The sequence below is a fragment of the Onychostoma macrolepis genome, chromosome 19 (assembly GCF_012432095.1).
Source record: "Onychostoma macrolepis isolate SWU-2019 chromosome 19, ASM1243209v1, whole genome shotgun sequence".
Taxonomy (NCBI): domain Eukaryota; kingdom Metazoa; phylum Chordata; class Actinopteri; order Cypriniformes; family Cyprinidae; genus Onychostoma; species Onychostoma macrolepis.
Window position 1 is genome coordinate 33,029,762 of NC_081173.1, and position 23,196 is coordinate 33,052,957.

The 23,196-nt window shown below is 38.6% G+C and overlaps 1 protein-coding gene across 4 annotated transcripts in view; it reads right to left on the minus strand.

Moving 5' to 3' along the window:
- Positions 1-21,134, minus strand: part of col14a1b (collagen, type XIV, alpha 1b) — a 60,791-nt gene extending 39,657 nt beyond the window's left edge. For 3 of the 4 annotated variants that reach the window (XM_058753528.1, XM_058753527.1, XM_058753530.1), the window contains exons 1-7: positions 21,002-21,134; positions 19,959-20,027; positions 15,165-15,281; positions 13,308-13,448; positions 13,145-13,228; positions 7,162-7,317; positions 6,957-7,076 (exon numbers count right to left, since the gene is read on the minus strand). In XM_058753528.1, coding sequence (XP_058609511.1) covers positions 6,957-7,076; positions 7,162-7,317; positions 13,145-13,228; positions 13,308-13,448; positions 15,165-15,281; positions 19,959-20,019 — 679 coding nt within the window. In that variant the 5' untranslated portion in view covers positions 20,020-20,027; positions 21,002-21,134. The remainder of the gene's footprint in view (positions 1-6,956; positions 7,077-7,161; positions 7,318-13,144; positions 13,229-13,307; positions 13,449-15,164; positions 15,282-19,958; positions 20,028-21,001) is intronic. The other variant, XM_058753529.1, reaches the window with a different exon arrangement.
- Positions 21,135-23,196: the final 2,062 nt, after the last annotated feature.

Consider the following 23,196-nt stretch of genomic DNA (forward strand, 5'->3'; position numbering starts at 1 on the left):
GTATGAGTGTGAGTTTGTGTGAGTGTGAGTTTGTGCGAGTGTGAATATGAGTGTGAGTAAGTTTGTGTGAGTGTGTATGAGTGTGAGCAAGTTTGTGTGAGTGTGTATGAGTGTGAGCTTGTGTGAGTGTGCGTATGAGTGTGAGTTTGTGTGAGTGTGTATATGAGTTTGAGTTTGTGTGAGTGTGTGTATGAGTGAGTTTGCATATGAGTGTGAGTTTGTGTGAGTGTGAGTATGAGTGTGAGACTGTGTGAGTGTGAGCTTGTGTGAGTGAGTTTGTGCGAGTGTGAATATGAGTGTCAGCATTTGTGAGTATGAGTGTGAGTTTGTGTGAGTGTGAATGAGTGTGAGCTTGTGTGAGTGTGAATATGAGTGTGAGTAAGTTTGTGTGAGTGTGTATGAGTGTGAGCAAGTTTGTGTGAGTGTGTATGAGTGTGTGTATGAGTGAGTTTACATGAGTGTGAGCAAGTTTGTGTGAGTGTGTATGAGTGAGCTTGTGTGAGTGTGAGTTTGTGAGTGTGAATAGGAGTGTGAGCTTCTGAGAGTGTGAATATGAGTGTGAGCAAGTTTATGTGAGTGTGTGTATGAGTGTGAGTTTGTGTGAGTTTGCATATGAGTATGACCTTATGTGAGTGTGAGTTTGTGTGAGTGTGAATATGAGTGTGAGCATTTCTGAGTGTGAGTATGAGTAAGTTTCTGTGAGTGTGTATGAGTATGAGCACGTTTGTGTGAGTGTGTATGAGTGTGAGCTTGTGTGAGTGTGAGTGAGTTTGTGTGAGTGTGAGTGAGTTTGTGTGAGTGTGTATGAGTGTGAGCAAGTTTGTGTGAGTGTGTATGAGTGTGTGTATGAGTGAGTTTACATGAGTGTGAGTTTGTGTGAATGTGTAGGAGTGAGCTTGTGTGAGTGTGAGTTTGTGAGTGTGAATAGGAGTGTGAGCTTCTGAGAGTGTGAATATGAGTGTGAGCAAGTTTATGTGAGTGTGTGTATGAGTGTGAGTTTGTGTGAGTTTGCATATGAGTATGACCTTATGTGAGTGTGAGTTTGTGTGAGTGTGAATATGAGTGTGAGCATTTCTGAGTGTGAGTATGAGTAAGTTTCTGTGAGTGTGTATGAGTATGAGCACGTTTGTGTGAGTGTGTATGAGTGTGAGCTTGTGTGAGTGTGAGTGAGTTTGTGTGAGTGTGAGTGAGTTTGTGTGAGTGTGTATGAGTGTGAGCAAGTTTGTGTGAGTGTGTATGAGTGTGTGTATGAGTGAGTTTACATGAGTGTGAGTTTGTGTGAATGTGTAGGAGTGAGCTTGTGTGAGTGTGAGTTTGTGAGTGTGAATAGGAGTGTGAGCTTCTGAGAGTGTGAATATGAGTGTGAGCAAGTTTATGTGAGTGTGTGTATGAGTGTGAGTTTGTGTGAGTTTGCATATGAGTATGACCTTATGTGAGTGTGAGTTTGTGTGAGTGTGAATATGAGTGTGAGCATTTCTGAGTGTGAGTATGAGTAAGTTTCTGTGAGTGTGTATGAGTATGAGCACGTTTGTGTGAGTGTGTATGAGTGTGAGCTTGTGTGAGTGTGAGTGAGTTTGTGTGAGTGTGAGTGAGTTTGTGTGAGTCTGAACTTGTGTGAGTGTGAATATGAGTGTGAGTAATTTTGTGTGAGTGTGTATGAGTGTGAGCAAGTTTGTGTGAGTGTGTATGAGTGTGAGTTTGTGTGAGTGTGTATGAGTGTGAGTTTCTGTGAGTGTGAGTTCGTGTGAGTTTGTGAGTGTGAGTTTATGTGAGTGTGAGTGAGTTTGTGTGAGTGTGAGCTTCCGTGAGTGTGTATGAGTGTGAGCTTGTGTGAGTGTGTATATGAGTGTGAGTTTGTGTGCGTGTGTGTATGAGTGAGTTTGCATATGAGTGTGAGTTTGTGTGAGTGTGAGTATGAGTGTGAGAATGAGTGTGAGTGTGTATGAGTGTGAGCTTGTGTGAGTGTGTATATGAGTGTGAGTTTGTGTGAGTGTGTGTATGAGTGAGTTTGCATATGAGTGTGAGTTTGTGTGAGTGTGAGTGAGTTTGTGAGTGTGAACTTGTGTGAGTGTGAATATGAGTGTGAGCTTGTGTGAGTGTGAGTTTGTGTGAGTTTGTGAGTGTGAGTTTATGTGAGTGAGTTTGTGTGAGTGTGAGCTTCCGTGAGTGTGTATGAGTGTGAGCTTGTGTGAGTGTGTATATGAGTGTGAGCTTGTGTGAGTGTGAGAATGAGTGTGTGTATGAATGAGTTTGCATATGAGTGTGAGTTTGTGTGAGTGTGTATATGAGTGTGAGAATGAGTGTGAGTGTGAGTGTGTATGAGTGTGAGCTTGTGTGAGTGTGAGAATGAGTGTGAGTTTGTGTGAGTGTGTATATGAGTGTGAGAATGAGTGTGTATGAGTGTGAGTATGAGTAAGTTTCTGTGAGTGTGTATGAGTATGAGCATGTTTGTGTGAGTGTGTATGTGTATGAGTGTGAGCTTGTGTGAGTGTGAGTGAGTTTGTGTGAGTGTGAGTGAGTTTGTGTGAGTGTGAACTTGTGTGAGTGTGAATATGAGTGTGAGTAAGTTTGTGTGAGTGTGTATGAGTGTGAGCAAGTTTGTGTGAGTGTGTATGAGTGTGAGCTTGTGTGAGTGTGAGTGAGTTTGTGTGAGTGTGTATGAGTGTGAGTTTGTGTGAGTGTGAGTTCGTGAGTGTGAGTTTATGTGAGTGTGAGTGAGTTTGTGTAAGTGTGAGCTTCCGTGAGTGTGTATGAGTGTGAGCTTGTGTGAGTGTGTATATGAGTGTGAGTTTGTGTGAGTGTGTGTATGAGTGAGTTTGCATATGAGTGTGAGTTTGTGTAAGTGTGAGTATGAGTGTGAGAATGAGTGTGAGTGTGTGTGTATGAGTGTGAGCTTGTGTGAGTGTGTATATGAGTGTGAGTTTGTGTGAGTGTGTGTATAAGTGAGTTTGCATATGAGTGTGAGTTTGTGTGAGTGTGAGTGTGAGAATGAGTGTGAGCTTGTGTGAGTGTGAGTTTGTGTGAGTGTGAGCTTCCGTGAGTGTGTATGAGTGTGAGCTTGTGTGAGTGTGTATATGAGTGTGAGCTTGTGTGAGTGTGAGAATGAGTGTGTATGAATGAGTTTGCATATGAGTGTGAGTTTGTGTGAGTGTGTATATGAGTGTGAGAATGAGTGTGAGTGTGTATGAGTGTGAGCTTGTGTGAGTGTGAGAATGAGTGTGAGTTTGTGTGAGTGTGTATATGAGTGTGAGAATGAGTGTGTATGAGTGTGAGTTTGTGTGAGTGTGTGTATGAGTGTGAGTTTGTGTGAGTGTGTATATGAGTGTGAGAATGAGTGTGAGTGCGTATGAGTGTGAGTTTGTGTGAGTGTGAGTTTGTGTGAGTGTGTATGAGTGTGAGAATGAGTGTGAGTGTGTATGAGTGAGAGTTTGTGTGAGTGTGAGTATGAGTGTGAGTTTGTGTGAGTGTGTATATGAGTGTGAGAATGAGTGTGATCGTTTATGAGTGTGAGTTCGTGTGAGCTTGTGAGTGTGAGTTTATGTGAGTGTGAGTGAGTGTGAGCTTCTGTGAGTGTGTATGAGTGTGAGCTTCTGTGAGTGTGTATATGAGTGTGAGTGTGTATATGAGTGTGAGTTTGTGTGAGTGTGTGTATGAGTGAGTTTGCATATGAGTGTGAGTTTGTGTGAGTGTGAGTATGAGTGTGAGAATGAGTGTGAGTGTGTATGAGTGTGAGCTTGTGTGAGTGTGTATATGAGTGTGAGTTTGTGTGAGTGTGTGTATGAGTGAGTTTGCATATGAATGTGAGTTTGTGTAAGTGTGAGTATGAGTGTGAGTTTGTGTGAGTGTGTATATGAGTGTGTATGAGTGTGAGCTTGTGTGAGTGTGAGAATGAGTGTGTATGAGTGTGAGCTTGTGTGAGTGTGAGAATGAGTGTGAGTGTGTATGAGTGTGAGTTTGTGTGAGTGTGTATATGAGTGTGAGAATGAGTGTGAGTGTGTGTGTGTGAGTGTGTATGAGTGTGAGTTCATGTGAGTTTGTGAGTGTGAGTTTATGTGAGTGTGAGTGACTTTGTGTGAGTGTGAGCTTTTGTGAGTGTGTATGAGTGTGAGCTTGTGTGAGTGTGTATAGGAGTGTGAGTTTGTGTGAGTGTGTGTATGAGTGAGTTTGCATATGAGTGTGAGTTTGTGTGAGTGTGTATATGAGTGTGAGTTTGTGTGAGTGTGTATATGAGTGTGAGCGTGTATATGAGTGTGAGTTTGTGTGAGTGTGTATATGAGTGTGAGTTTGTGTGAGTGTGTGTATGAGTGAGTTTGCATATGAATGTGAGTTTGTGTGAGTATGAGTGTGAGTTTGTGTAAGTGTGTATATGAGTGTGTATCAGTGTGATCTTGTATGAGTGTGAGCTTGTGTGAGTGTGAGAATGAGTGTGAGTGTGTATGAGTGTGAGTTTGTGTGAGTGTGTATATGAGTGAGTTTGCATATGAGTGTGAGTTTGTGTGAGTGTGTATGAGTGTGAGTTTGTGTGAGTGTGTGTATGAGTGAGTTTGCATATGAGTGTGAGTTTGTGAGTGTGTATGAGTGTGAGTTTGTGTGAGTGTGTATATGAGTGAGTTTGCATATGAGTGTGAGTTTGTGTGTGTGTATGAGTTTGTGTGAGTGTGTATGAGTGAGTTTGCATATGAGTGTGAGTTTGTGTGAGTGTGTATATGAGTGTGAGTTTGTGTGAGTGTGTATATGAGTGTGAGCTTGTGTGAGTGTGTATATGAGTGTGAGTTTGTGTGAGTGTGAGTATGAGTGTGAGTTTGTGTGAGTGTGTATATGAGTGTGTATCAGTGTGATCTTGTATGAGTGTGAGCTTGTGTGAGTGTGAGAATGAGTGTGAGTGTGTATGAGTGTGAGTTTGTGTGAGTGTGTATATGAGTGAGTTTGCATATGAGTGTGAGTTTGTGTGAGTGTGTATGAGTGTGAGTTTGTGTGAGTGTGTGTATGAGTGAGTTTGCATATGAGTGTGAGTTTGTGTGAGTGTGTATATGAGTGTGAGTTTGTGTGAGTGTGTATATGAGTGAGTTTGCATATGAGTGTGAGTTTGTGTGAGTGTGTATGAGTTTGTGTGAGTGTGTGTATGAGTGAGTTTGCATATGAGTGTGAGTTTGTGTGAGTGTGTATATGAGTGTGAGTTTGTGTGAGTGTGTATATGAGTGTGAGCTTGTGTGAGTGTGTATATGAGTGTGAGTTTGTGTGAGTGTGAGTATGAGTGTGAGTTTGTGTGAGTGTGTATATGAGTGTGTATCAGTGTGATCTTGTATGAGTGTGAGCTTGTGTGAGTGTGAGAATGAGTGAGTGTGTATGAGTGTGAGTTTGTGTGAGTGTGTATGAGTGTGAGTTTGTGTGAGTGTGTATATGAGTGTGAGAATGAGTGTGAGTGTGTATGAGTGAGAGTTTGTGTGAGTTTGTGTGAGTGTGTATATGAGTGTGAGAATGAGTGTGAGTGTGTATGAGTGTGAGTTCATGTGAGTTTGTGAGTGTGAGTTTATGTGAGTGTGAGTGAGTTTGTGTGAGTGTGAGCTTCTGTGAGTGTGTATGAGTGTGAGCTTGTGTGAGTGTGTATAGGAGTGTGAGTTTGCGTGAGTGTGTGTATGAGTGAGTTTGCATATGAGTGTGAGTTTGTGTGAGCGTGTATATGAGTGTGAGTTTGTGTGAGTGTGTATATGAGTGTGAGCTTGTGTGAGTGTGTATATGAGTGTGAGTTTGTGTGAGTGTGTATATGAGTGTGAGTTTGTGTGAGTGTGTGTATGAGTGAGTTTACATATGAATGTGAGTTTGTGTGAGTGTGAGTATGAGTGTGAGTTTGTGTGAGTGTGTATATGAGTGTGTATGAGTGTGATCTTGTATGAGTGTGAGCTTGTGTGAGTGTGAGAATGAGTGTGAGTGTGTATGAGTGTGAGTTTGTGTGAGTGTGTATATGAGTGTGAGAATGAGTGTGAGTGTGTATGAGTGAGAGTTTGTGTGAGTGTGTATGAGTGTGAGTTTGTGTGAGTTGTGTATATGAGTGTGAGAATGAGTGTGAGTGTGTATGAGTGTGAGTTCATGTGAGTTTGTGAGTGTGAGTTCATGTGAGTTTGTGAGTGTGAGTTTATGTGAGTGTGAGTGAGTTTGTTTGAGTGTGAGCTTCTGTGAGTGTGTATGAGTGTGAGTTTGTGTGAGTGTGTGTAGGAGTGTGAGTTTGTGTGAGTTTGCATATGAGTGTGAGTATGAGTGTGAGTTTGTGTGAGTGTGTATATGATTGTGTATGAGTGTGAGCTTGTGTGAGTGTGAGAATGAGTGTGAGTGTGTATGAGTGTGAGCTTGTGTGAGAATGAGTGTGAGTTTGTATGAGTGTGAGTTTGTGTGAGTGTGTATATGAGTGTGAGAATGAGTGTGAGTGTGTATGAGTGTGAGTTTGTGTGAGTGTGAGAATGAGTGTGAGTTTGTGTGTCTATATGATTGTGAGCTTGTGTGAGTGTGTACAGTATATGAGCATGATTGTTTGAGTGTGTGTGTGTTGTGTGTGTGTGTGTGTGTGTGTGTGCGTGCACGCGTTTTTGTGACAAATGAGGACATGAATTTGTATAATGACAAGGGTATGACAGGTATTACAAGGAGAAGGTGACTTCACTGCAAAAAATGCTTTTCTTACTTAGATTTTTTGTCTTGTTTCCAGCTAAAATATCAAAAAATTCTTAAAGTAAAATAAGTAAAAATTATTGTCTTGTTTTCAGCAAAAACAAGTCAAAATTAAATGAATTTTTGCTCGAAACAAGCAAAATAATCTGCCAATGGGGTAAGCAAAATAATCTTGTTTTCTGTTTGAAATAATTTAGTTACATACAGTTTGTACAGTATAAAAACCATTACGCCTATGGGATGTCCCCACTTTTCACAAAAACAAACATGTGTGTGAGTGTGTGTGTATGAACCTGTGAGTGTGTTTCCTCCTTTATAAGGCAGATTCTTCACAGCGTCGATCACGGCCTCTTTAGTGCTGTGAGTGTTCAGATGCCACTCAATCCGTGGATCCCCGCTGTACTGTGCCAAACCTGAACACACACACACTATTAACACACCAACACACAGCACAAACACACAAGAAAGAAACAAACAAACAAGAGACTACAGACGCACCAACACGTGTGTGTTCAGATCCAACCGCAAAGGCCCTGACGAGACTTTCCAGAAACATCCGCACCAAACGGAAATTAATTCTGCCGATGCTCCACGATCCATCCACCAGAATCACGATATCGGCGATGGCTGGAGTTCTACATGTGAACACGTCCACTGAAGAGACAGACAGAACAAACACCGGATGAAACGACAGCAGCAGCAGATCGGTGCTTACGACACAATAAATACCAGCACAAGGGCTGCGGTCTGAAAGTTCACGCTCAGCTCAAAGGATGAATGACACAAACACTCAGAGTGCTCACGAACGTCTTTATTTCAGTTTGGGACTGTCAGATGTTTCTGCTACAACAATACTGTGTTTGATTCCCTCGTGATGATCCTGAGCCGCCTCTGAACCAGATGAAAGATGCTCTCGCCTGCAGAGAAACATTCAAATCAAGAGCAACAGAACAGCATTAAACACAGGAGAGAACAGCGTATAGAATAGCTTGACGTCATGTATGCGTTCTGCTGTTCCTGTTGTAACATGTTCAGCTGAAACTCTCTGCATTTGTCTTTCACTCTCAGATGCCTAGCTTTGCTTTTACCCACAATGCCATGCTCTGTCAAGTCTATACATATTAGGAACGTGTGCTTTCAGAAGTCTGTGACAGCCTTGTGCTGTCTGTGAAATGAAATTCAAGCTGTTTGCACGAACGACTGAAAGAACAATCACATTCTGCTACATCACCTGTGAACTGGTCGTGATGCAGTGAAGGTCAAAGGTCAAAATGTTTATATTTGATATATAAACATAACATATTTTTCTTAAATATATACATGCATGTGCTTGTATTTATATACAGTATACATAAATATATACAGTACACAGTCATTTATTATGTAAACAAAAGCTTTTATTTTAGATGCGATTCATCATTTGACAGCACTAATTAAAACTTTATGGTTATAGTTATTGTTCTTGATGTGAACCTTAACAAAACGTTAATCCGTGGATCACCTGAAAACATGAATACTAAATGTTTGTTTTGTCAATGTTTCATTCACATTTAGCCAGAACACAACTAATTAACTGAATGTAACTAATAAATAATGCTCAGATAACGGTCAATATTTAAATATGTAACAAATAACATTAGCAGCTGTTAATTCACATGTATAATACTTCAGTATGACTTTAATGTGTGCTGTGATTAATCTTGCTTCATTTCACGATTTGTTTAGTTGTGAAATTTAATGACAAATTTTTAACTTCTTGACATAAGTTTCTAAATGTCTACATTTTTTCCTTTATTTGTCCAAAATGAAGCCTGTTCAGTCAGTCGGTTCAGCAAATTGTTTCATATGTACCTTAAACTCTGAATCACATCACAAGTTTGAAAGAGACATATAATACAAAAAACAAACTCAGTTTCACTGCAATATGAATGTTCACACAAACCTAACACATCGCTTCATTCTGAACAGCCTGTCAAGACAGAAATGAGCCTAAAGGTTCAGTGTGAATCTGCCTTGACGTTAGAGAGGTCAAGGGTCAGCACTGGGGTCAGTGTGGGGTCAGCGTTGTGTTATGTAAGGTGTAGTTCATAGCAAGTTCATTCCCATGATTAACCTTTGAGCTTGAATGCCAAAATTAATCAAAATGAAAGCTATATTTACTGCATGCATCTTCATGCTCATTCTGAATGATTTATCAGTGAAGTTATTATTAAAACATAGCGTCCTTCTCTGAAACAACTTTTTTAAACCACCAGCCCAGTCAATTTGCTGTAGGTAAAATACATTTTTGCAGGATAAACAAGAATCCGTTTCCACTCTGAAATGTCAAGATGTGTTACAAACAGTGTCGCGATGACTTTAATTCAGGGATCATCCAAAGCCACACGAACACACTGTGTGCTACTGTGTAAACGATGATTATATGTGGCCTAAAGCTGCACTGAAGGACAGCTAATAATCAGCGAGAGAGAGAGAGAATGACTGCAGGATAGAGAGATACGCGGGCACACCTGCATGCCCATGAGGCACAGAGACACAGAGAGAGATGAACAGAAGTATTCAGCTAGTGCAGACTTGCAGAGGGAATCTGTGCAGAGACGGCAGGACAGAGAAGGAGAAAGGACACAGTTGCATCGCTGTCAGTGTTTCCGTGATTTTATCCACTCATTCCAAACTCATGCTTTGCCATGTTTTTATTTTTTTAATCTCGCTTGTGTCGCTCTATGAAGAACATATCACTAGCACTGATATTCACACAGAACGTGTTTATCCCGAAGAACACCAGAAGCGGGAAAACGCCAGCTGAGCTTGTTTAACTCAAACACTGCGTTTTTAGACGAGCGCATGTTCACATAGAAAAGCAAGGAAAAGCAGAACGCTGTGCAGAACTGTTATGACTGAAAGCTGCTGCTGTTTTCATTTACTGTTAATAATCATCTATTACTGCCGTTATACTGACAGTCAGAAGAGCTTTATGAGTCGACCTGAAACTGTCTAGATTTAGCATTATATATTATTTCTGAACACACAGTACCAGTCAAAAGTTTTTGATCAGTAAGATTTTCAATGTAGTTTAAAGAATGCTCATCTGCTCACCAAGCCTGCATTTATTTGATCCAAAATACAGCAAAAACAGTCAAATTTTGAAATATGCTTTCTATTTGAATATATTTTAAAATGTACTTTATTTCAAAGCTGAATATTTCTCCAGTCACATGATCCTTCAGAAATCTGACTTGATGCTCAAAAAAACATTTATTATTATTATTATTATGTTTTTATAATATTATAATAAAGAACAGCATTTATCTGAAATAGAAATCTTTTGTAACATTATAAATGTCTTTATTATCATGCTTGATCAATTTAAAGCATCTGTCACGCAGATGCTTCATTCATTCATTCATCTTTATTAATTTCTATAACCCCCCCCCCGAAAAGAAACTATACTGACTCCAAGTTTTTGAACGGTGTTGTGTATAAAGTTACAAAAGCTTTTTTATTTCAGATAAATGCTGATCTTTGGATCTTTCTATTCATCAAAGAAGCCTGAAAAAATATATACTCAGCTGTTTTAAATATTGATTTTCTCGAGCAGCAAATCAGCATATTAGAATGATTTCTGAAGATCATGTGACACTGAAGACTGCAGTAATGATGCTGAAAATACAGCTGCGCATCACAGAAATAAAATTAAAAATGAAATTGAAACTGAAGTCTTGAATCAGTTAAGCGTTCTGAAAAATACAGAGATTTAAAATTTTGCAATATCGCGACAACTGACTCGAGCGGAGATCTTTTGAGGAGATTTACAGATGTGTTTCTCTCTCTCTTCCCTATAATCACACTCATTATAAATCACACACACACAAACAAGCCATCAATCTCCACGCTAATGTCACGTTTGCAGAGCCAAAACCCATGAGCCTCTGCGGCCGCTGTGCTTCAAACCGCCATTTAAACTGGAAACTAAATATAGCCGAGTGCAGACGCTCGCCTAACGTTTAGAAACAAACAGAGACAAAGGTTCACGCTAATGTTTAGTGCTGCAGGAGATACTTACATATTTCCCACAAGACTAAATCATTAATGTTGTGAGACAAACAGAAACTCATGAAAACACCAAGAGTCTCAACAGTTGTATTGTGTTCATCAAGGCAGGACTGATTCATATTAGATGATTAACATCCTGCATCTTCTCCAGGTAAACACTAACACACACACTCTTTTCTGACGGTTTGAGGCTCTTTACGAACATCAGTCTCTCAAGCAGGACCCAAATTAACCCTCGCTGAGAGTAAACGAGCTTCACTGAGTAAATAGTTTTACGAGCCACTTATGTTGATTTATGAGTTACTTGTCAACACAACACAGGGTGTTTAAATCACACCGCTGAAGAAATCATGTCAGACCAGCGATCCACGTGAGCAACAACTGTGTTTCTGTTGTCAATAAAGTGGATGCATCTGAAATATGGATGCTTTTACAAGAAAAACGATTTAACAAACACATAATTCAATATGTCCAATAATAAAATTCTGCCAAAAGCTGTATTGTCTCCATCTTTTCCACCAAAGTTGTGAGAGAGTTTGTCATCGTCCAGCTCTAATCTGATAGATGTGACTATAAGGCATAAAGATATTAAGACATTATAAACATGACTTTCTGTAAAACTGCTCTGGAAACTGCTCAGCGGTCTGTCATGAGAGGATAAAAGGTTTTATGAAGGTTCATTTAAGACCTATTTAAGACTCAGAATTTCAGGAATACGTTGAAGGGAACACAATATGTCCAAATGGCTCTAAACGTAAACGTCTAGGGAGCAGAAAATGAGTTGTATTAGCAATAGGCCCACATCAAACTTTGAAAATACTGCTTCCAACCAATCTATATCATTTTTTCATTCATTTGACCAAAAAAAGAGTATGGAAATAACCTTTACCGAACCTTCTGATCACACTGCATGAACTGTTTTTGTCTTGTTTTCCAATGCAAATATCTAAACACCCTTACATCAAGATACATTTACTGGAGATGCAAAATGACATAAAATAAGAAGTGCATTTATGATTAAAACTGGAAAAAAAATATCTGAAGACTGAAGATGTGCAGTGAAGAATTAGCGCTGAAAAGGCGTGGACACAGTTATTTTTGTGCCTGACCTTATTGAATATGCATTTGTCGGAGTTTCCCTTTCAGACGCTAAATTTATGGGAGGAGAGTATTAAAATGAATCACGCAACGAGATTTACTAACGTCTGCAACGTCTGTCAAATTACTGGCATTTGCGCCATTATTTAACGCCCCAAAAAAGTTTTGTGCTTGAAATGGCTGCAATTATTGTTGCAGAGAACAGAGAGCGCGTGGTAGAAGGGAGAGGATTTTTTCCCCACACATATTAGTTTATTTGGAATGCAAAAAGAACACGAACATATAGTTTGCCTAATTTGCTTCAGGAAATAAAAGACAACTTTGAACCCTCAACTAGGAGTCACACAATACCAGCTCCATCAAAACTTCTTGCAACTTCTAGCTTCATTTTTTGGCCTCCGGTTCTTTTCAACGCACTGTGGCTTTTTCATTTTTGTATTCTTTATTTGTGACTACGCTAATTTGCGCCGCACTTGGTACACTGCGTTGGTCGATGTATAAATGAGATGTTGCATCTGTGTTCTTTAATTTGTGTGTTGTTAGTAAATCACCTGCAGAATTTTCTGCATCCATCGGCGCTGTTTTGGAATTGCGCTCTTGCGCTAATTTGCCCTGTTTAGTAAATCTGGCCCTTGGTCTTGTTTTAAGCTTAAAAGTGCACCTATTATGGATTTTTGAGTATCTTTCATGCAGTGTGTAACACAGCTCTGAGTGAATGAAAATATCCTGCAAAGTTTTAAATCTGAAAGTGCACCGTGTATAAAGTTATTGTCTCTCAAATGAAAGAGTCGACTCTCGAGGCACTTTAAACTCACTTCATTTTGTTCAAGTTCTTCCACTATCTTCATTTTGCATCTCCAGTAAATTGATTCAGTAATGTTCCGATATTGGAAACACAATAAAAAATTATATATTCATTATATTGCAGTTCATGCAACATTTAATGCCATGACTTTCTGCTCTGATTTAAGACCTTTTTAAGGCATTAATTTGTGGAAGGAAGAGAGAATAAAGATTTCAGACCTGCAGAAATACACGCGTCACCATCACAATGAGAAAACATGAAGTGAAGAAAACATCTCCTACTTTTCTTCACGTCATCTTTTCCTCAGCAGTTCATAAAGCAAGCAATGCCACTGATTTGGATTAAAGCTGAATGAGTAAATGTTCATGTGTACTCTCACATTATAGAGCAGAGCACAAGCTGTTTAGCAGCGAATGCATCTCTGTTGACCGAGGTTTAGTAAGAGTACGGCTCACTAATGCTATAGTTTTGTTTATAGCCGTTGGATGCTGGCTGTGATTTATCAGGACTGATGTTCCACCTCACCTTCACGGATCTCATTGTCCTGCGGGGCGGCACTAGAGTCCTGCTGACCTCTGAGGTCACTCACCTCTGACCCCGACCCCGATCCTGATAGAAACACAGCGCCAGTCAGAGCAGACCAAACATCTCATATAAAATAATCAGGTCTCAGAGTGTAGTGTCTCACCGGAGTATGTGCCCAGCAGCGCTTTACTCTGCTCCGCTCCTCGGACGGCTGTGATCTTCACGCTGTACTCTTTACTCCGGTCGAAGCCTGCGATGACGGCTTTGGGCTCAGATTTACTCACTATCAGCTCACGCTCCTCTCCTGGTGAACACAACACACACGCTGAGATGAGATTCAGCCCCGTTCTGCTCCGATCAGATGTGCACATACAAATAAAAAACCCATTAACACTAGAGCGTGCCATACTTTAATAGAGTAAATGACTGGATATCTAAAACCTTTTATAGCACAAACCGTCATAGTGATGCATTGTTAGTTTGAAGCTGCCTTAATATGGATTTTGGGAAATGGTCTGCATTGAGCCCTGTTCACTAGGACCTGTGAGTTAACCAAATCAAATCAGCTGAACAAATAGCCAAAAAAAACAAAAAAAAAACATGCCAATATTTGTCATTTATATTTCCAACACTTTAAAAAAAAAAATTTTTTTGTTTGCATTGAAATGTAAAAAACAAACAAACAATATAATAAAATTTTCATTTTTTATTTTAAAATTAAAATTCATTTTAATTTAATATAGTTTGATATAATGCAACACTTACTTTTGACCAATGGCCCTCAATCAAATTAGATTTTTGGCCCTTCACATTAAAACATTTGAGCAGCTCTGCATTGGATTAGAAATTAAGAGCCAGATTTACTAACAGCAGCGCAAACCGTCTTTTGGTGTTAAAATAGCACTGTCAGGATTTAATAAAGACGCGCAGTGAAGAATTAGCGCTGAAAAGGCATGGACACAGTTATTTTTGCGCCTTATTGAATATGCATTTCTAGGAGTTTCCCTTTCAGACGCAAAATCAACCCTTTAGGCGCCAGGGACTTTTGGAAAAAATGCTGGATTTTGATATCAAGATTTCAAAAGGTTGTGGCTTGAAAGGGCTTAAAGATAGAGATCTACTGTAAATCAGAAAAATGTTGGGCATGACCGAAAGTTTATGTGGGGTGTAAATATACTCATCTAATTTGCACATTATGACGTCATCAGGGGGCGGCCCTCATGAATTTCATAATATTCAGGAAATTTTAGATATTGAATTGATGTTTGAACTTATTTGCATGTTTTTTTTTTTTTTGTCTTTTTATCCTCATTCCAAATAATCAGAAAAGAGGAAACCAACAATAAAACAGGAGAACGTACTAAATTATTACTATATTACTATACTATATAGTAATAAAACGCATATGAACAGTAGCCTACTTTTTGATCAGTTCATCAGTAATATTCAGGAGCTGCTCTCGGTAGATTGCGCTGGTCATTATGAAAATGATCTGCTGCGTCTGTGTTCTTTAATGTGTGCATTGTCAGTAAATCACATGCAGAATTTTTCCCTCCCATCAGCGCTTTTATGGAATTGTGCTAATTTGCCCTGTTTATAAAATCTGGCCCTAAAACTGCTGGAATGTTTTCCTGCAAAACCTTAATTTCTCTTCGACTGAAGAAAGAAAATCTACATCTTGGATGGCCTGGGAATGAGTAAATGATAAGTAAATGTTTTTTTTGGGGTGAACTACTCCTTTAAAAAACAGTCAACATCCATCTAGCCATCTTCTATCAAACATCTTAAACTGACACACTTTCCCAGGTTAAATTTAGAAGATTCGTCTTTGTAGCCAGTCATACAGCATAATCATTAGTCAGGTCTGACAGAACCGTAAACACTTTTCATATTTCATATCCTGAGTGAATGACATGTTATTCTTTTATCCTGAGGGGTCCAAAAGACCCGGATTCACATTCCCAGCATTCTGTCCGATGATCACAACTCACAAGAGGTGGGAAGAGATGGGATTTCTCACCTGAGCCTGTGCTGTACAGGAGTCTATAGCTGTCAAACGCTCCCTTCGGCTCCTTCCAGGTCACGCCGAGCGTGTTGGAGCTCAGCTCTTTAAAACGCAGCCTTCTGGGCATCAGCACTGCGAACACAGCGGAAACAAGAGAATACATCCCTCAGAAAGATCATCTTAAAGTAGCGTGTAAAGCTTCTCTGTGGACGAACAAACTCGATCTAATCACAGCAGCATCTGCAGAGCAAACGCACCATTACTCCAGATCAGCTGTTGGAGTAAAGGCTGTGTGTGCCACAGAGAGCGCTTAATTAGATCTGAAAACATCCAGAGTGTCATCATCTGTGTCTGAGCGTCAAACAGATGGAACGAGAGGAAGACTTGGACGTCACGCCATGTCCTAACCAAACATGACACGATAAAGCTGTTGCACGCTCGAGAAATACAACAATTATCTTGAATCAACCACATATTAACGTGACTGAGTGCTGGTTAGATTACTAATGAACGGCAGTCCGTTACTGATTTCACATTACACTAAATCAGAAACAGAGTCTATTACATTAGACATAGGGTAATCTATTCTGACTCTTTTTAGATTACTTTTGACCTAACTCATTTATCACGTTAATTTGAATAGGATAATCTCGTATAATATTGATGCAAAAATACAGAGAAGGAAAGTATTCCATGTTGAATTGCATCAGGGTTTCCCAAACTGAGCTTTGTGAAGAACTGCAGGAGTTTTAATTAAATATTTACATCATAAAGAAAATTTAATAAATCAAACACTTCGACATAAAATTATAACATTAAATGATGTGACGTGCGAAAACTGTGAACTGTTTTATTCAATTATTGACTTAATTATTCATTTTTAACTGAAAATCTCAGGAGATACCTAAAGTAAATATATTAATTAAAAGAAGTTCTGCTGACAAAAATAGTTTGGGAATTCCTGCATTAAATAAAAAATAACAATTTGGGAATTTGAATGTGTTTGAAAGACAAAAGCCCTTCCAAGAAAGTTAATGAATCACAAAGTGATAAAAAACATAACTTAACTAACTTTTAAAAGTGCTTCAGAAAACAGAAAAAATGAATAAGTGAAAACAATGTGTGAACACTTTACTGTCTTGTAAGCATAATGTAATCAATAAAAAAGTAACTGTAATCTGATTACGAGCATTTTATACAGTAAAAGCTAAGTACTCAACTTTTGGAATCTGATTACTGATTCTGGATTACATTTAATTAGTTTCTACCAGCACTGGTCACGTCACACAGCAGTTTGGCGTCTAAAAGCTTGTCGCTTCAGACTGGTTAGGACACGGCGTTTTGAGTAAACAGCTCTGACTTACTCCTCGTATCATGCACATTGTCTGCTCGGCTTGTGGTGAGACAGATTGAGAAGAAAGTAAGACTTATGGAAAACAATCCAAACAAAGTGTGTATTTGTGAGGACGGGTGAAGGGCGTAGTCATTCCTCTCACACTAAGTGCAGTGCACTATCCCACAAACCCCAGTTTGTGTCTCGGTTAGCAGGCAGGTTAACGTGTTTCTGTAAAGAGGTTTCCTCTTCAGAGCGGATGCAGCAGGCAGAAGATAAAACACTGAATGAAGAGCACCAACCTGAATGCAGGACGAGTGTGAAAACGCTTTCTGTCTCCTCTCAACGGCGGTAAAACGTCCCGGCTCGCGTCCAACCAGAGTTTGTGTTTGAATCTAAACTGAGTTTTTATTCTTCTAATAGATAAATCGCTCAAAACCTGGCGAGAACATGTCCGGCTCATATTTCACCACAAAATCAATAGGAAAACTATACTAATAATATTTTTTGCAGACTGTTTTCATTGTTATATTGTAAAATTAACACAATTAAATCCCCAAATCTCAATGGGACTCATTCATGAAACTTGCGTAAATATATGAGTAGATTCTAAATAATTTGCACGTAAAACAGACCTTCTTGAAACTCTCCTCTGGATTCACAAACGCTTCGTAAACGTCCGATTTCATAGTTAAGCATGTGTATGTTAATGAATTCCAATCATTCGTAAATAGGGTGCTCGTGCACGCTCATTCACAATTAGCATAACCCCCATCTATGAATTACAGCTACGCTAATTGTATATCCAGGAACGCAGTGGAATATTCTGGTCTACTCAGGTTTGGCTCCAGTATATTGCATAAATGCAAAAAAGACTAATAGGCCATTTGCCTAACAATAAATATTCAATAACGTGTGTCCACAAAAGAGTTTTTAGCCAGCTGAAAAATGTCAGGCGCTCTTCTTAAAACGACCAGCTTGAGATCGCTTTGGTGGCACAGCGCTTTTCCGGCTGAGATGCTTTAGTTGCTATGATTTGGAATATCCACGGCGCCAACGTATTACTAGTATCTCATTTTTAAGACTTTTACTAAATATGAAAAAGCAGTAACCAGTAATATTGACTTCTCCATTGTTGTAGGCAGTCGTTGTACAAATAGGATGATTGGTCGGTGTAGTATTTGTCCCGCCCCTCCTCTACTGATTAAATAGTGACAGTGACAAGCGCTGTGTTTTACAGTTATCAACCAAAAAAAAAAGGGCAAGGTCAAGCAAACTTGGGAGCTGAAACTGACCCGGACGTATTTCTGAGTTTTTAGACAGGGTTTTGACCCGCTTCTGTGACCCGCTTCAGAGCACTGTCCTCATGCTCTTCTCTCTGATGCATTTATCGTGATTGTGTTTCCTTGAACAGGTTTATGCTGCCTCTGCGTGCCATTAAACAGTCAGCGTACACCAGCATTAAACTACTTTAAAGATTCGATTCGGAACTGAATATCATGACAGTTTCAGTTAACACAAAATAACATGCATTTCTGTTGTGTTTTATTCTCTGACTGCAGTTAAAAACAAACATGCTGCACAACCAGTGCAGTCAGAGTCATTGATTAATGACTTACACGACTCTAGGGCTGTCACTAACCATTATTTGAGTAACCGAGTAATCGGTCGATTATTCTGATGATTAATCGAGTAATCTAATCATTATAATACATTTTTTGTGGTAAGAAAAATAGACAAAGTGAACAATAGCCTTAAAATTGCTCAAAATATATATAATTGCAATGAGGCAATAATAATTAGTTCAAATAAAGTATTGCAATCAAGGACTTTTTTAATCGAGTACTCCCCACACGAGTCGTTCAATTAATTAATCATGCAAACAGACTAAAACTCACAAGTTTAACAAATTCATCAAGGCTGCATTTCCCAAATGCATCGTAAGTAGATGATCGAAAGAAAGAAACCACTGGCACCAATCTTCTCCAAGATCTAGGGTAACAATGCTTTTGAGAAACAGCCCAGTGCGGTTAATGAGTAAGAACAGACATCCTCATCCTGACGTACAGTGACAACATTTCAAGAGTTTAGATGGAGTAAGTGTTACTTTAATAAAAATAAAACCATTTTAAAGTACTATCTGAGGACTCGCTCCTTACACAGAAGCTGAATTCAGCTGGAAACGCTGGTGTAAATGCAGTTTTTTACACTACTCCAATATATTCACAGTACTGATGCTTTCAAGAAGTTAGTTTAGTTTTCTAGATTATCAAACAACGGTTAAAGGTATGTTCACACCAAGAACGACAACTATAACTATATTAACGTCCGCACCAGAAGAAGATATTCTAAACGCACTTCAGTTTTGTCATCCGTCACTTTAAATGAGCGAGCTCTTTGAAGCAGAATGGATTCTGATTGGCTGTCAATGCTCTTGACAATGCTCAAAAAAATAATTCGGAGAGTGATTCCAATGGTACTGTTTCTCAGAGCGGTTCTCGTTGCAGCTGTGGTGTGGGCTGGTTATTTGAATGGTGCGGTTATAGCTCTGGTTCTGGCTGCTGTGTAGCGTTGGCTCAGTATCCTGCAGACACCTGAGGCGCAGCGGATGGCAGGTATTTGAGTAACAGATCTGAACGTGTCTGCTGGATGCGCTCCAGGAGATCAGCTTCCTCCTGACAGAGAGGGAATGCTGTCGCTCTCTGCTACACCGACCTTTCCTACAGCCACATAAACATGTTTTACGGGATCATAAAAGGAACTAAATGGAGAAGTTGCTCCTGCCACAAGGTCTATGGCACTTCCAACAAGTCCAGCCACGTAATTTTTGTTAAAGAGACAGTTTGCCCAAAAATGAAAATGCTGTCATCATTTACTCACACACACACACACACACTCATCTAAACCTGTATGAGTTTGTTTCTTCTGCTGAGTTCTTTTGTGTTTAACAGACCGTGTGAGAGTAAGTAAATAATGACAGGATTTTCATTTTGGGGTGACCTGTCCCTTTAAGCAATGAGAAGGTTTTCAAGCAACGAAAGATTTCCAAAACAAATACAGAAAACATTAAAAGATTCCCTTTGGATCAGCTTTGCATAACTTACTTTAACTGAAAATTGAGTGTTTACTGTTGTCCTTTTGCATTATTACAGGCTATTTTCCTATTTAGCACTATAAAGCTGCTTTGAGACAATCTGGATAATTAAAAGCACTATATAAATAAAGGTGACTTGACTTTGGATGGGGAAAAAGTGCTATGGTGCAAACAGTTGACCTAAAATAAAACAAGCCTTATTAGAAATTCTGAGCATGAAGGAGATGTATGAATATAAGGATTTATGAATGAACTAATATGGACAGAACAATTCACAGAATAATTGAAAGAACATCATAACAATTGATGATGTAACACATATTTAGAATGAATGATAAAAACATAATTAACAGAATAGAAAACACCAGACAGACAGTCGTACCTTGAGCATGTGTGATTAATACTGATGTGAGTATCAGGATCAGCAGCACTCGAACCCTCATCCTCTCAGCTGATCAACACACACACACACACACTTAATCACACAACATCACAAACTTACATTCATTTACATGTATTCACTTAGCAGATGCTTGCATCCAAAGCGAATAACAAATGAGCAGTGCTGGGAAAGTTACTTTGGAAATGTAATAGGTTACAAGATTACAAAATGTAATAAGTAGTGTAACTATTACAATTACTTTAATTACTGATTACATTGAAAACATTAGAAATTTAGAAAAGTAATTCATTTTCAAACATGTAAAGCAGGCAGAGATAACCTTACAGTATAACTCTACACTGATTACTGTCAGACCTTCAGAATCCTTCATCACTTGAATTAAGTTTATAAAAAAGATTATTTAAAAGTACAGCCACCACAAAATCAAACTTTAGCACCTCTGTTTACTTTAAGTTAAATACAGATTTGAAATCATAACAATATATAGATTAATAGCTATGATACTGTTTTTAAAATCAAATCTTTGCATAGCTATGACTAACAATGCCTTGGAAAAACAGTTAATCTTAAAAAATAAAGCATATACATAAACCCAAATAGGAAATAAAACAGCTATTGAATAAGCATGTGTCCTAAACTCCTGAAACATTGGTGTCAACGCAATTTATAAAATAAATCAATTAAATCTATATGTGTGTGAAAATATTTAGATTTAACCCCCTTTGTAATAGTTAACATTTTCTTAAGTAACTGTAATTTAATTACACATTTTTTTCTCAGTAACTGTAACTGATAAGTTACATTTGTTTTGTAATTAAACTACGTAATTCCGTTACATGTAACTAGTTACTCCTCAACACTGCAAATGAAGAACATCATCAGTACAAAACTACACACTTCAGTACAAGTACAAACGACAAAAGTCGTTTCAGATTTACACAAAGTCTACTAAAGAGCGCAGTGTTACTTCAGTCGCTCAATTAATGCAGTTCTTCTCATAAACCACACAATATCGCACTCACCTGCTGTGACGATATAAAACCGAAAGATCTGAGGCGAATGAACGCAGTGCAGCCGGAGCGCGCGCACTCGAGTCTGCCGCGCGCGCCGAACCTTCCAGCCCTCAGAAGGCGCGAAAGAGTTCCCGCCCTTTAATTAAACTCCTCAACGGTTCTCATTGGCGCTGCGCGCGCTGACAGACAGGAATGTCTCGCCTCAGACTCTGTCATTAGCACAAAGCTGTCCTTATTCACTTTCTCCTCAACCTCTGTGGACTTCATTCAATCTGTGCTTTTTATACGGCATTTACAAATCAGTTCTACAGTGAATGAGGCATTAATGGCTGGAAGGGAGCATAAAGGGGCGTAAGGAAACGCAACATCTACTGAAGATGATGAATGAAGAGAAATGGAGAGGAGACAGCTAACCGTCCTCTGACAGACACATTTACAGTTTTTCTCGATTGCTTAAAATCATTCTGCTGGCTGCAAATCCAAAATAACTGATCCAAACACTTTCCTCAAAGCTTTAAACACTATTCAACCTCTTTGTAGAACACATGCTGTATAACCACATGAATCTCACAATACACAACAGAAATCAATGCACAATACACACAATTCACATCCCACATTATCATCAACACGGCTCCCTGCAGTATGATTTTAAAAGTCATAATTAAGATATGAAAAGTCGAAATGATGACTTAAAAGGTGTAATTATGACATTAAATTGTGACTTAAAAACTCTAAATTATGATTTAAAAAAAAATGTAATTCTGACTTACAAAGTCGATTTATAAATATTACTCATTTATTGAGCTTATTGTTTTAAGTTGAAATGTATATTCTAAATCAAAATTATGAGAGAAAAAATGGGAATTAGAAAGACTTAGAAAGATTAAATTCTGAGATAAAAAAAAAGGGTAAAAGATTAATCTTGTAATTATGACTTTCTAAGTCATAATTTCTACTTTAATTTTGATTTAGTATGTCAAAATCTCAATTGAAGTCAATGTAGACTTGGAATGTCATTATTTCAACTTCTGTTTTTCATCTCATATGACTTATCAAAGCATGATTTTTATTCTTATGTGTTGATGAACACTGTCAACAAATCTCTTCAGGCATGTAAAAAGTACTCAAAGATTATACTCAAGTGAAAGTACAAATACTCAGTAAACATTTTACTATGTAAAAAAGTACAACTTTAAATATTCAAGTATTAAAAAGTAGAAGTACCCTAACAAAAAAACAAAAAAAACACATCATCATGTTGAAACATCCTCCCAATGCAAAATGAATTTGAAATTGCTTTAAAAAAACAGCATAAAACGTTTTGTCAGACAGTCATACAAAGGTTTGTTTAAAGGGAGGAAATAAAACTCAATGGCACTAGTGCAACAACGGTAATTAAAATGCAGCCCCTAAAGAGAAACTCCATTCTTTACACCCTCATGCTGTCCCATACGCATGTGACTTTCTTTCCTGAGCACCTTTGCTATTCCTCAGGATGCTTCCTCAGATTTGAAGCCAGAAATTACCCTGATGAGAGTTAGAACTGAAGCTGAAACAAACACATGTGCTCGATGCATGAAAACTAACTTCACTGGTTCTCACGGGTCAAGCATGCACGCTTGAGCTGCCATTGCATATTTAATGTGCATAAGATACAAAAAAAATGCAAAAATGCAATGAGTACTTTAAATTAAAAAAAAATTAAGGAGTAAAAAGTAGTTATTTTCTTCAGAAATGTAATCAATAAAAGTAAAAGTAGTCAGTTTAAATTGCATTGAAGTACAAATCCCCCAAAATAATAAAGGACAGTAATCAAGGAAAATGACAAGTATTTTACACCCCTGCAATCTCTTATTTTAGCAACTGACAGTACAGAATCAACCAGCAGCTAAAATTACTTGATATGGAATTAAATATAATAATGAATCATTGTAAGCTAGAGGTCTGTCTTCAGGAAACATGAGGGAAGCATGTGGAAGCACTAGTAAATATGACTGCAACGACAGCACAGTTTCTCTTACAGCGTCTGAACTCAGAACAGCACACAGATATGGCAGAAACAGTGAGAGTGTGAGTTCATTCTTAGTGTCTGACACGCTTTCAGACTGAAGCGTGTGAGGTGTTCATCTGGATGTGTTCACACTGGCTCACTGCAGCGCTGGAATGCAGATCCATCAGCGTCATGACAGCAGGTTACCAGC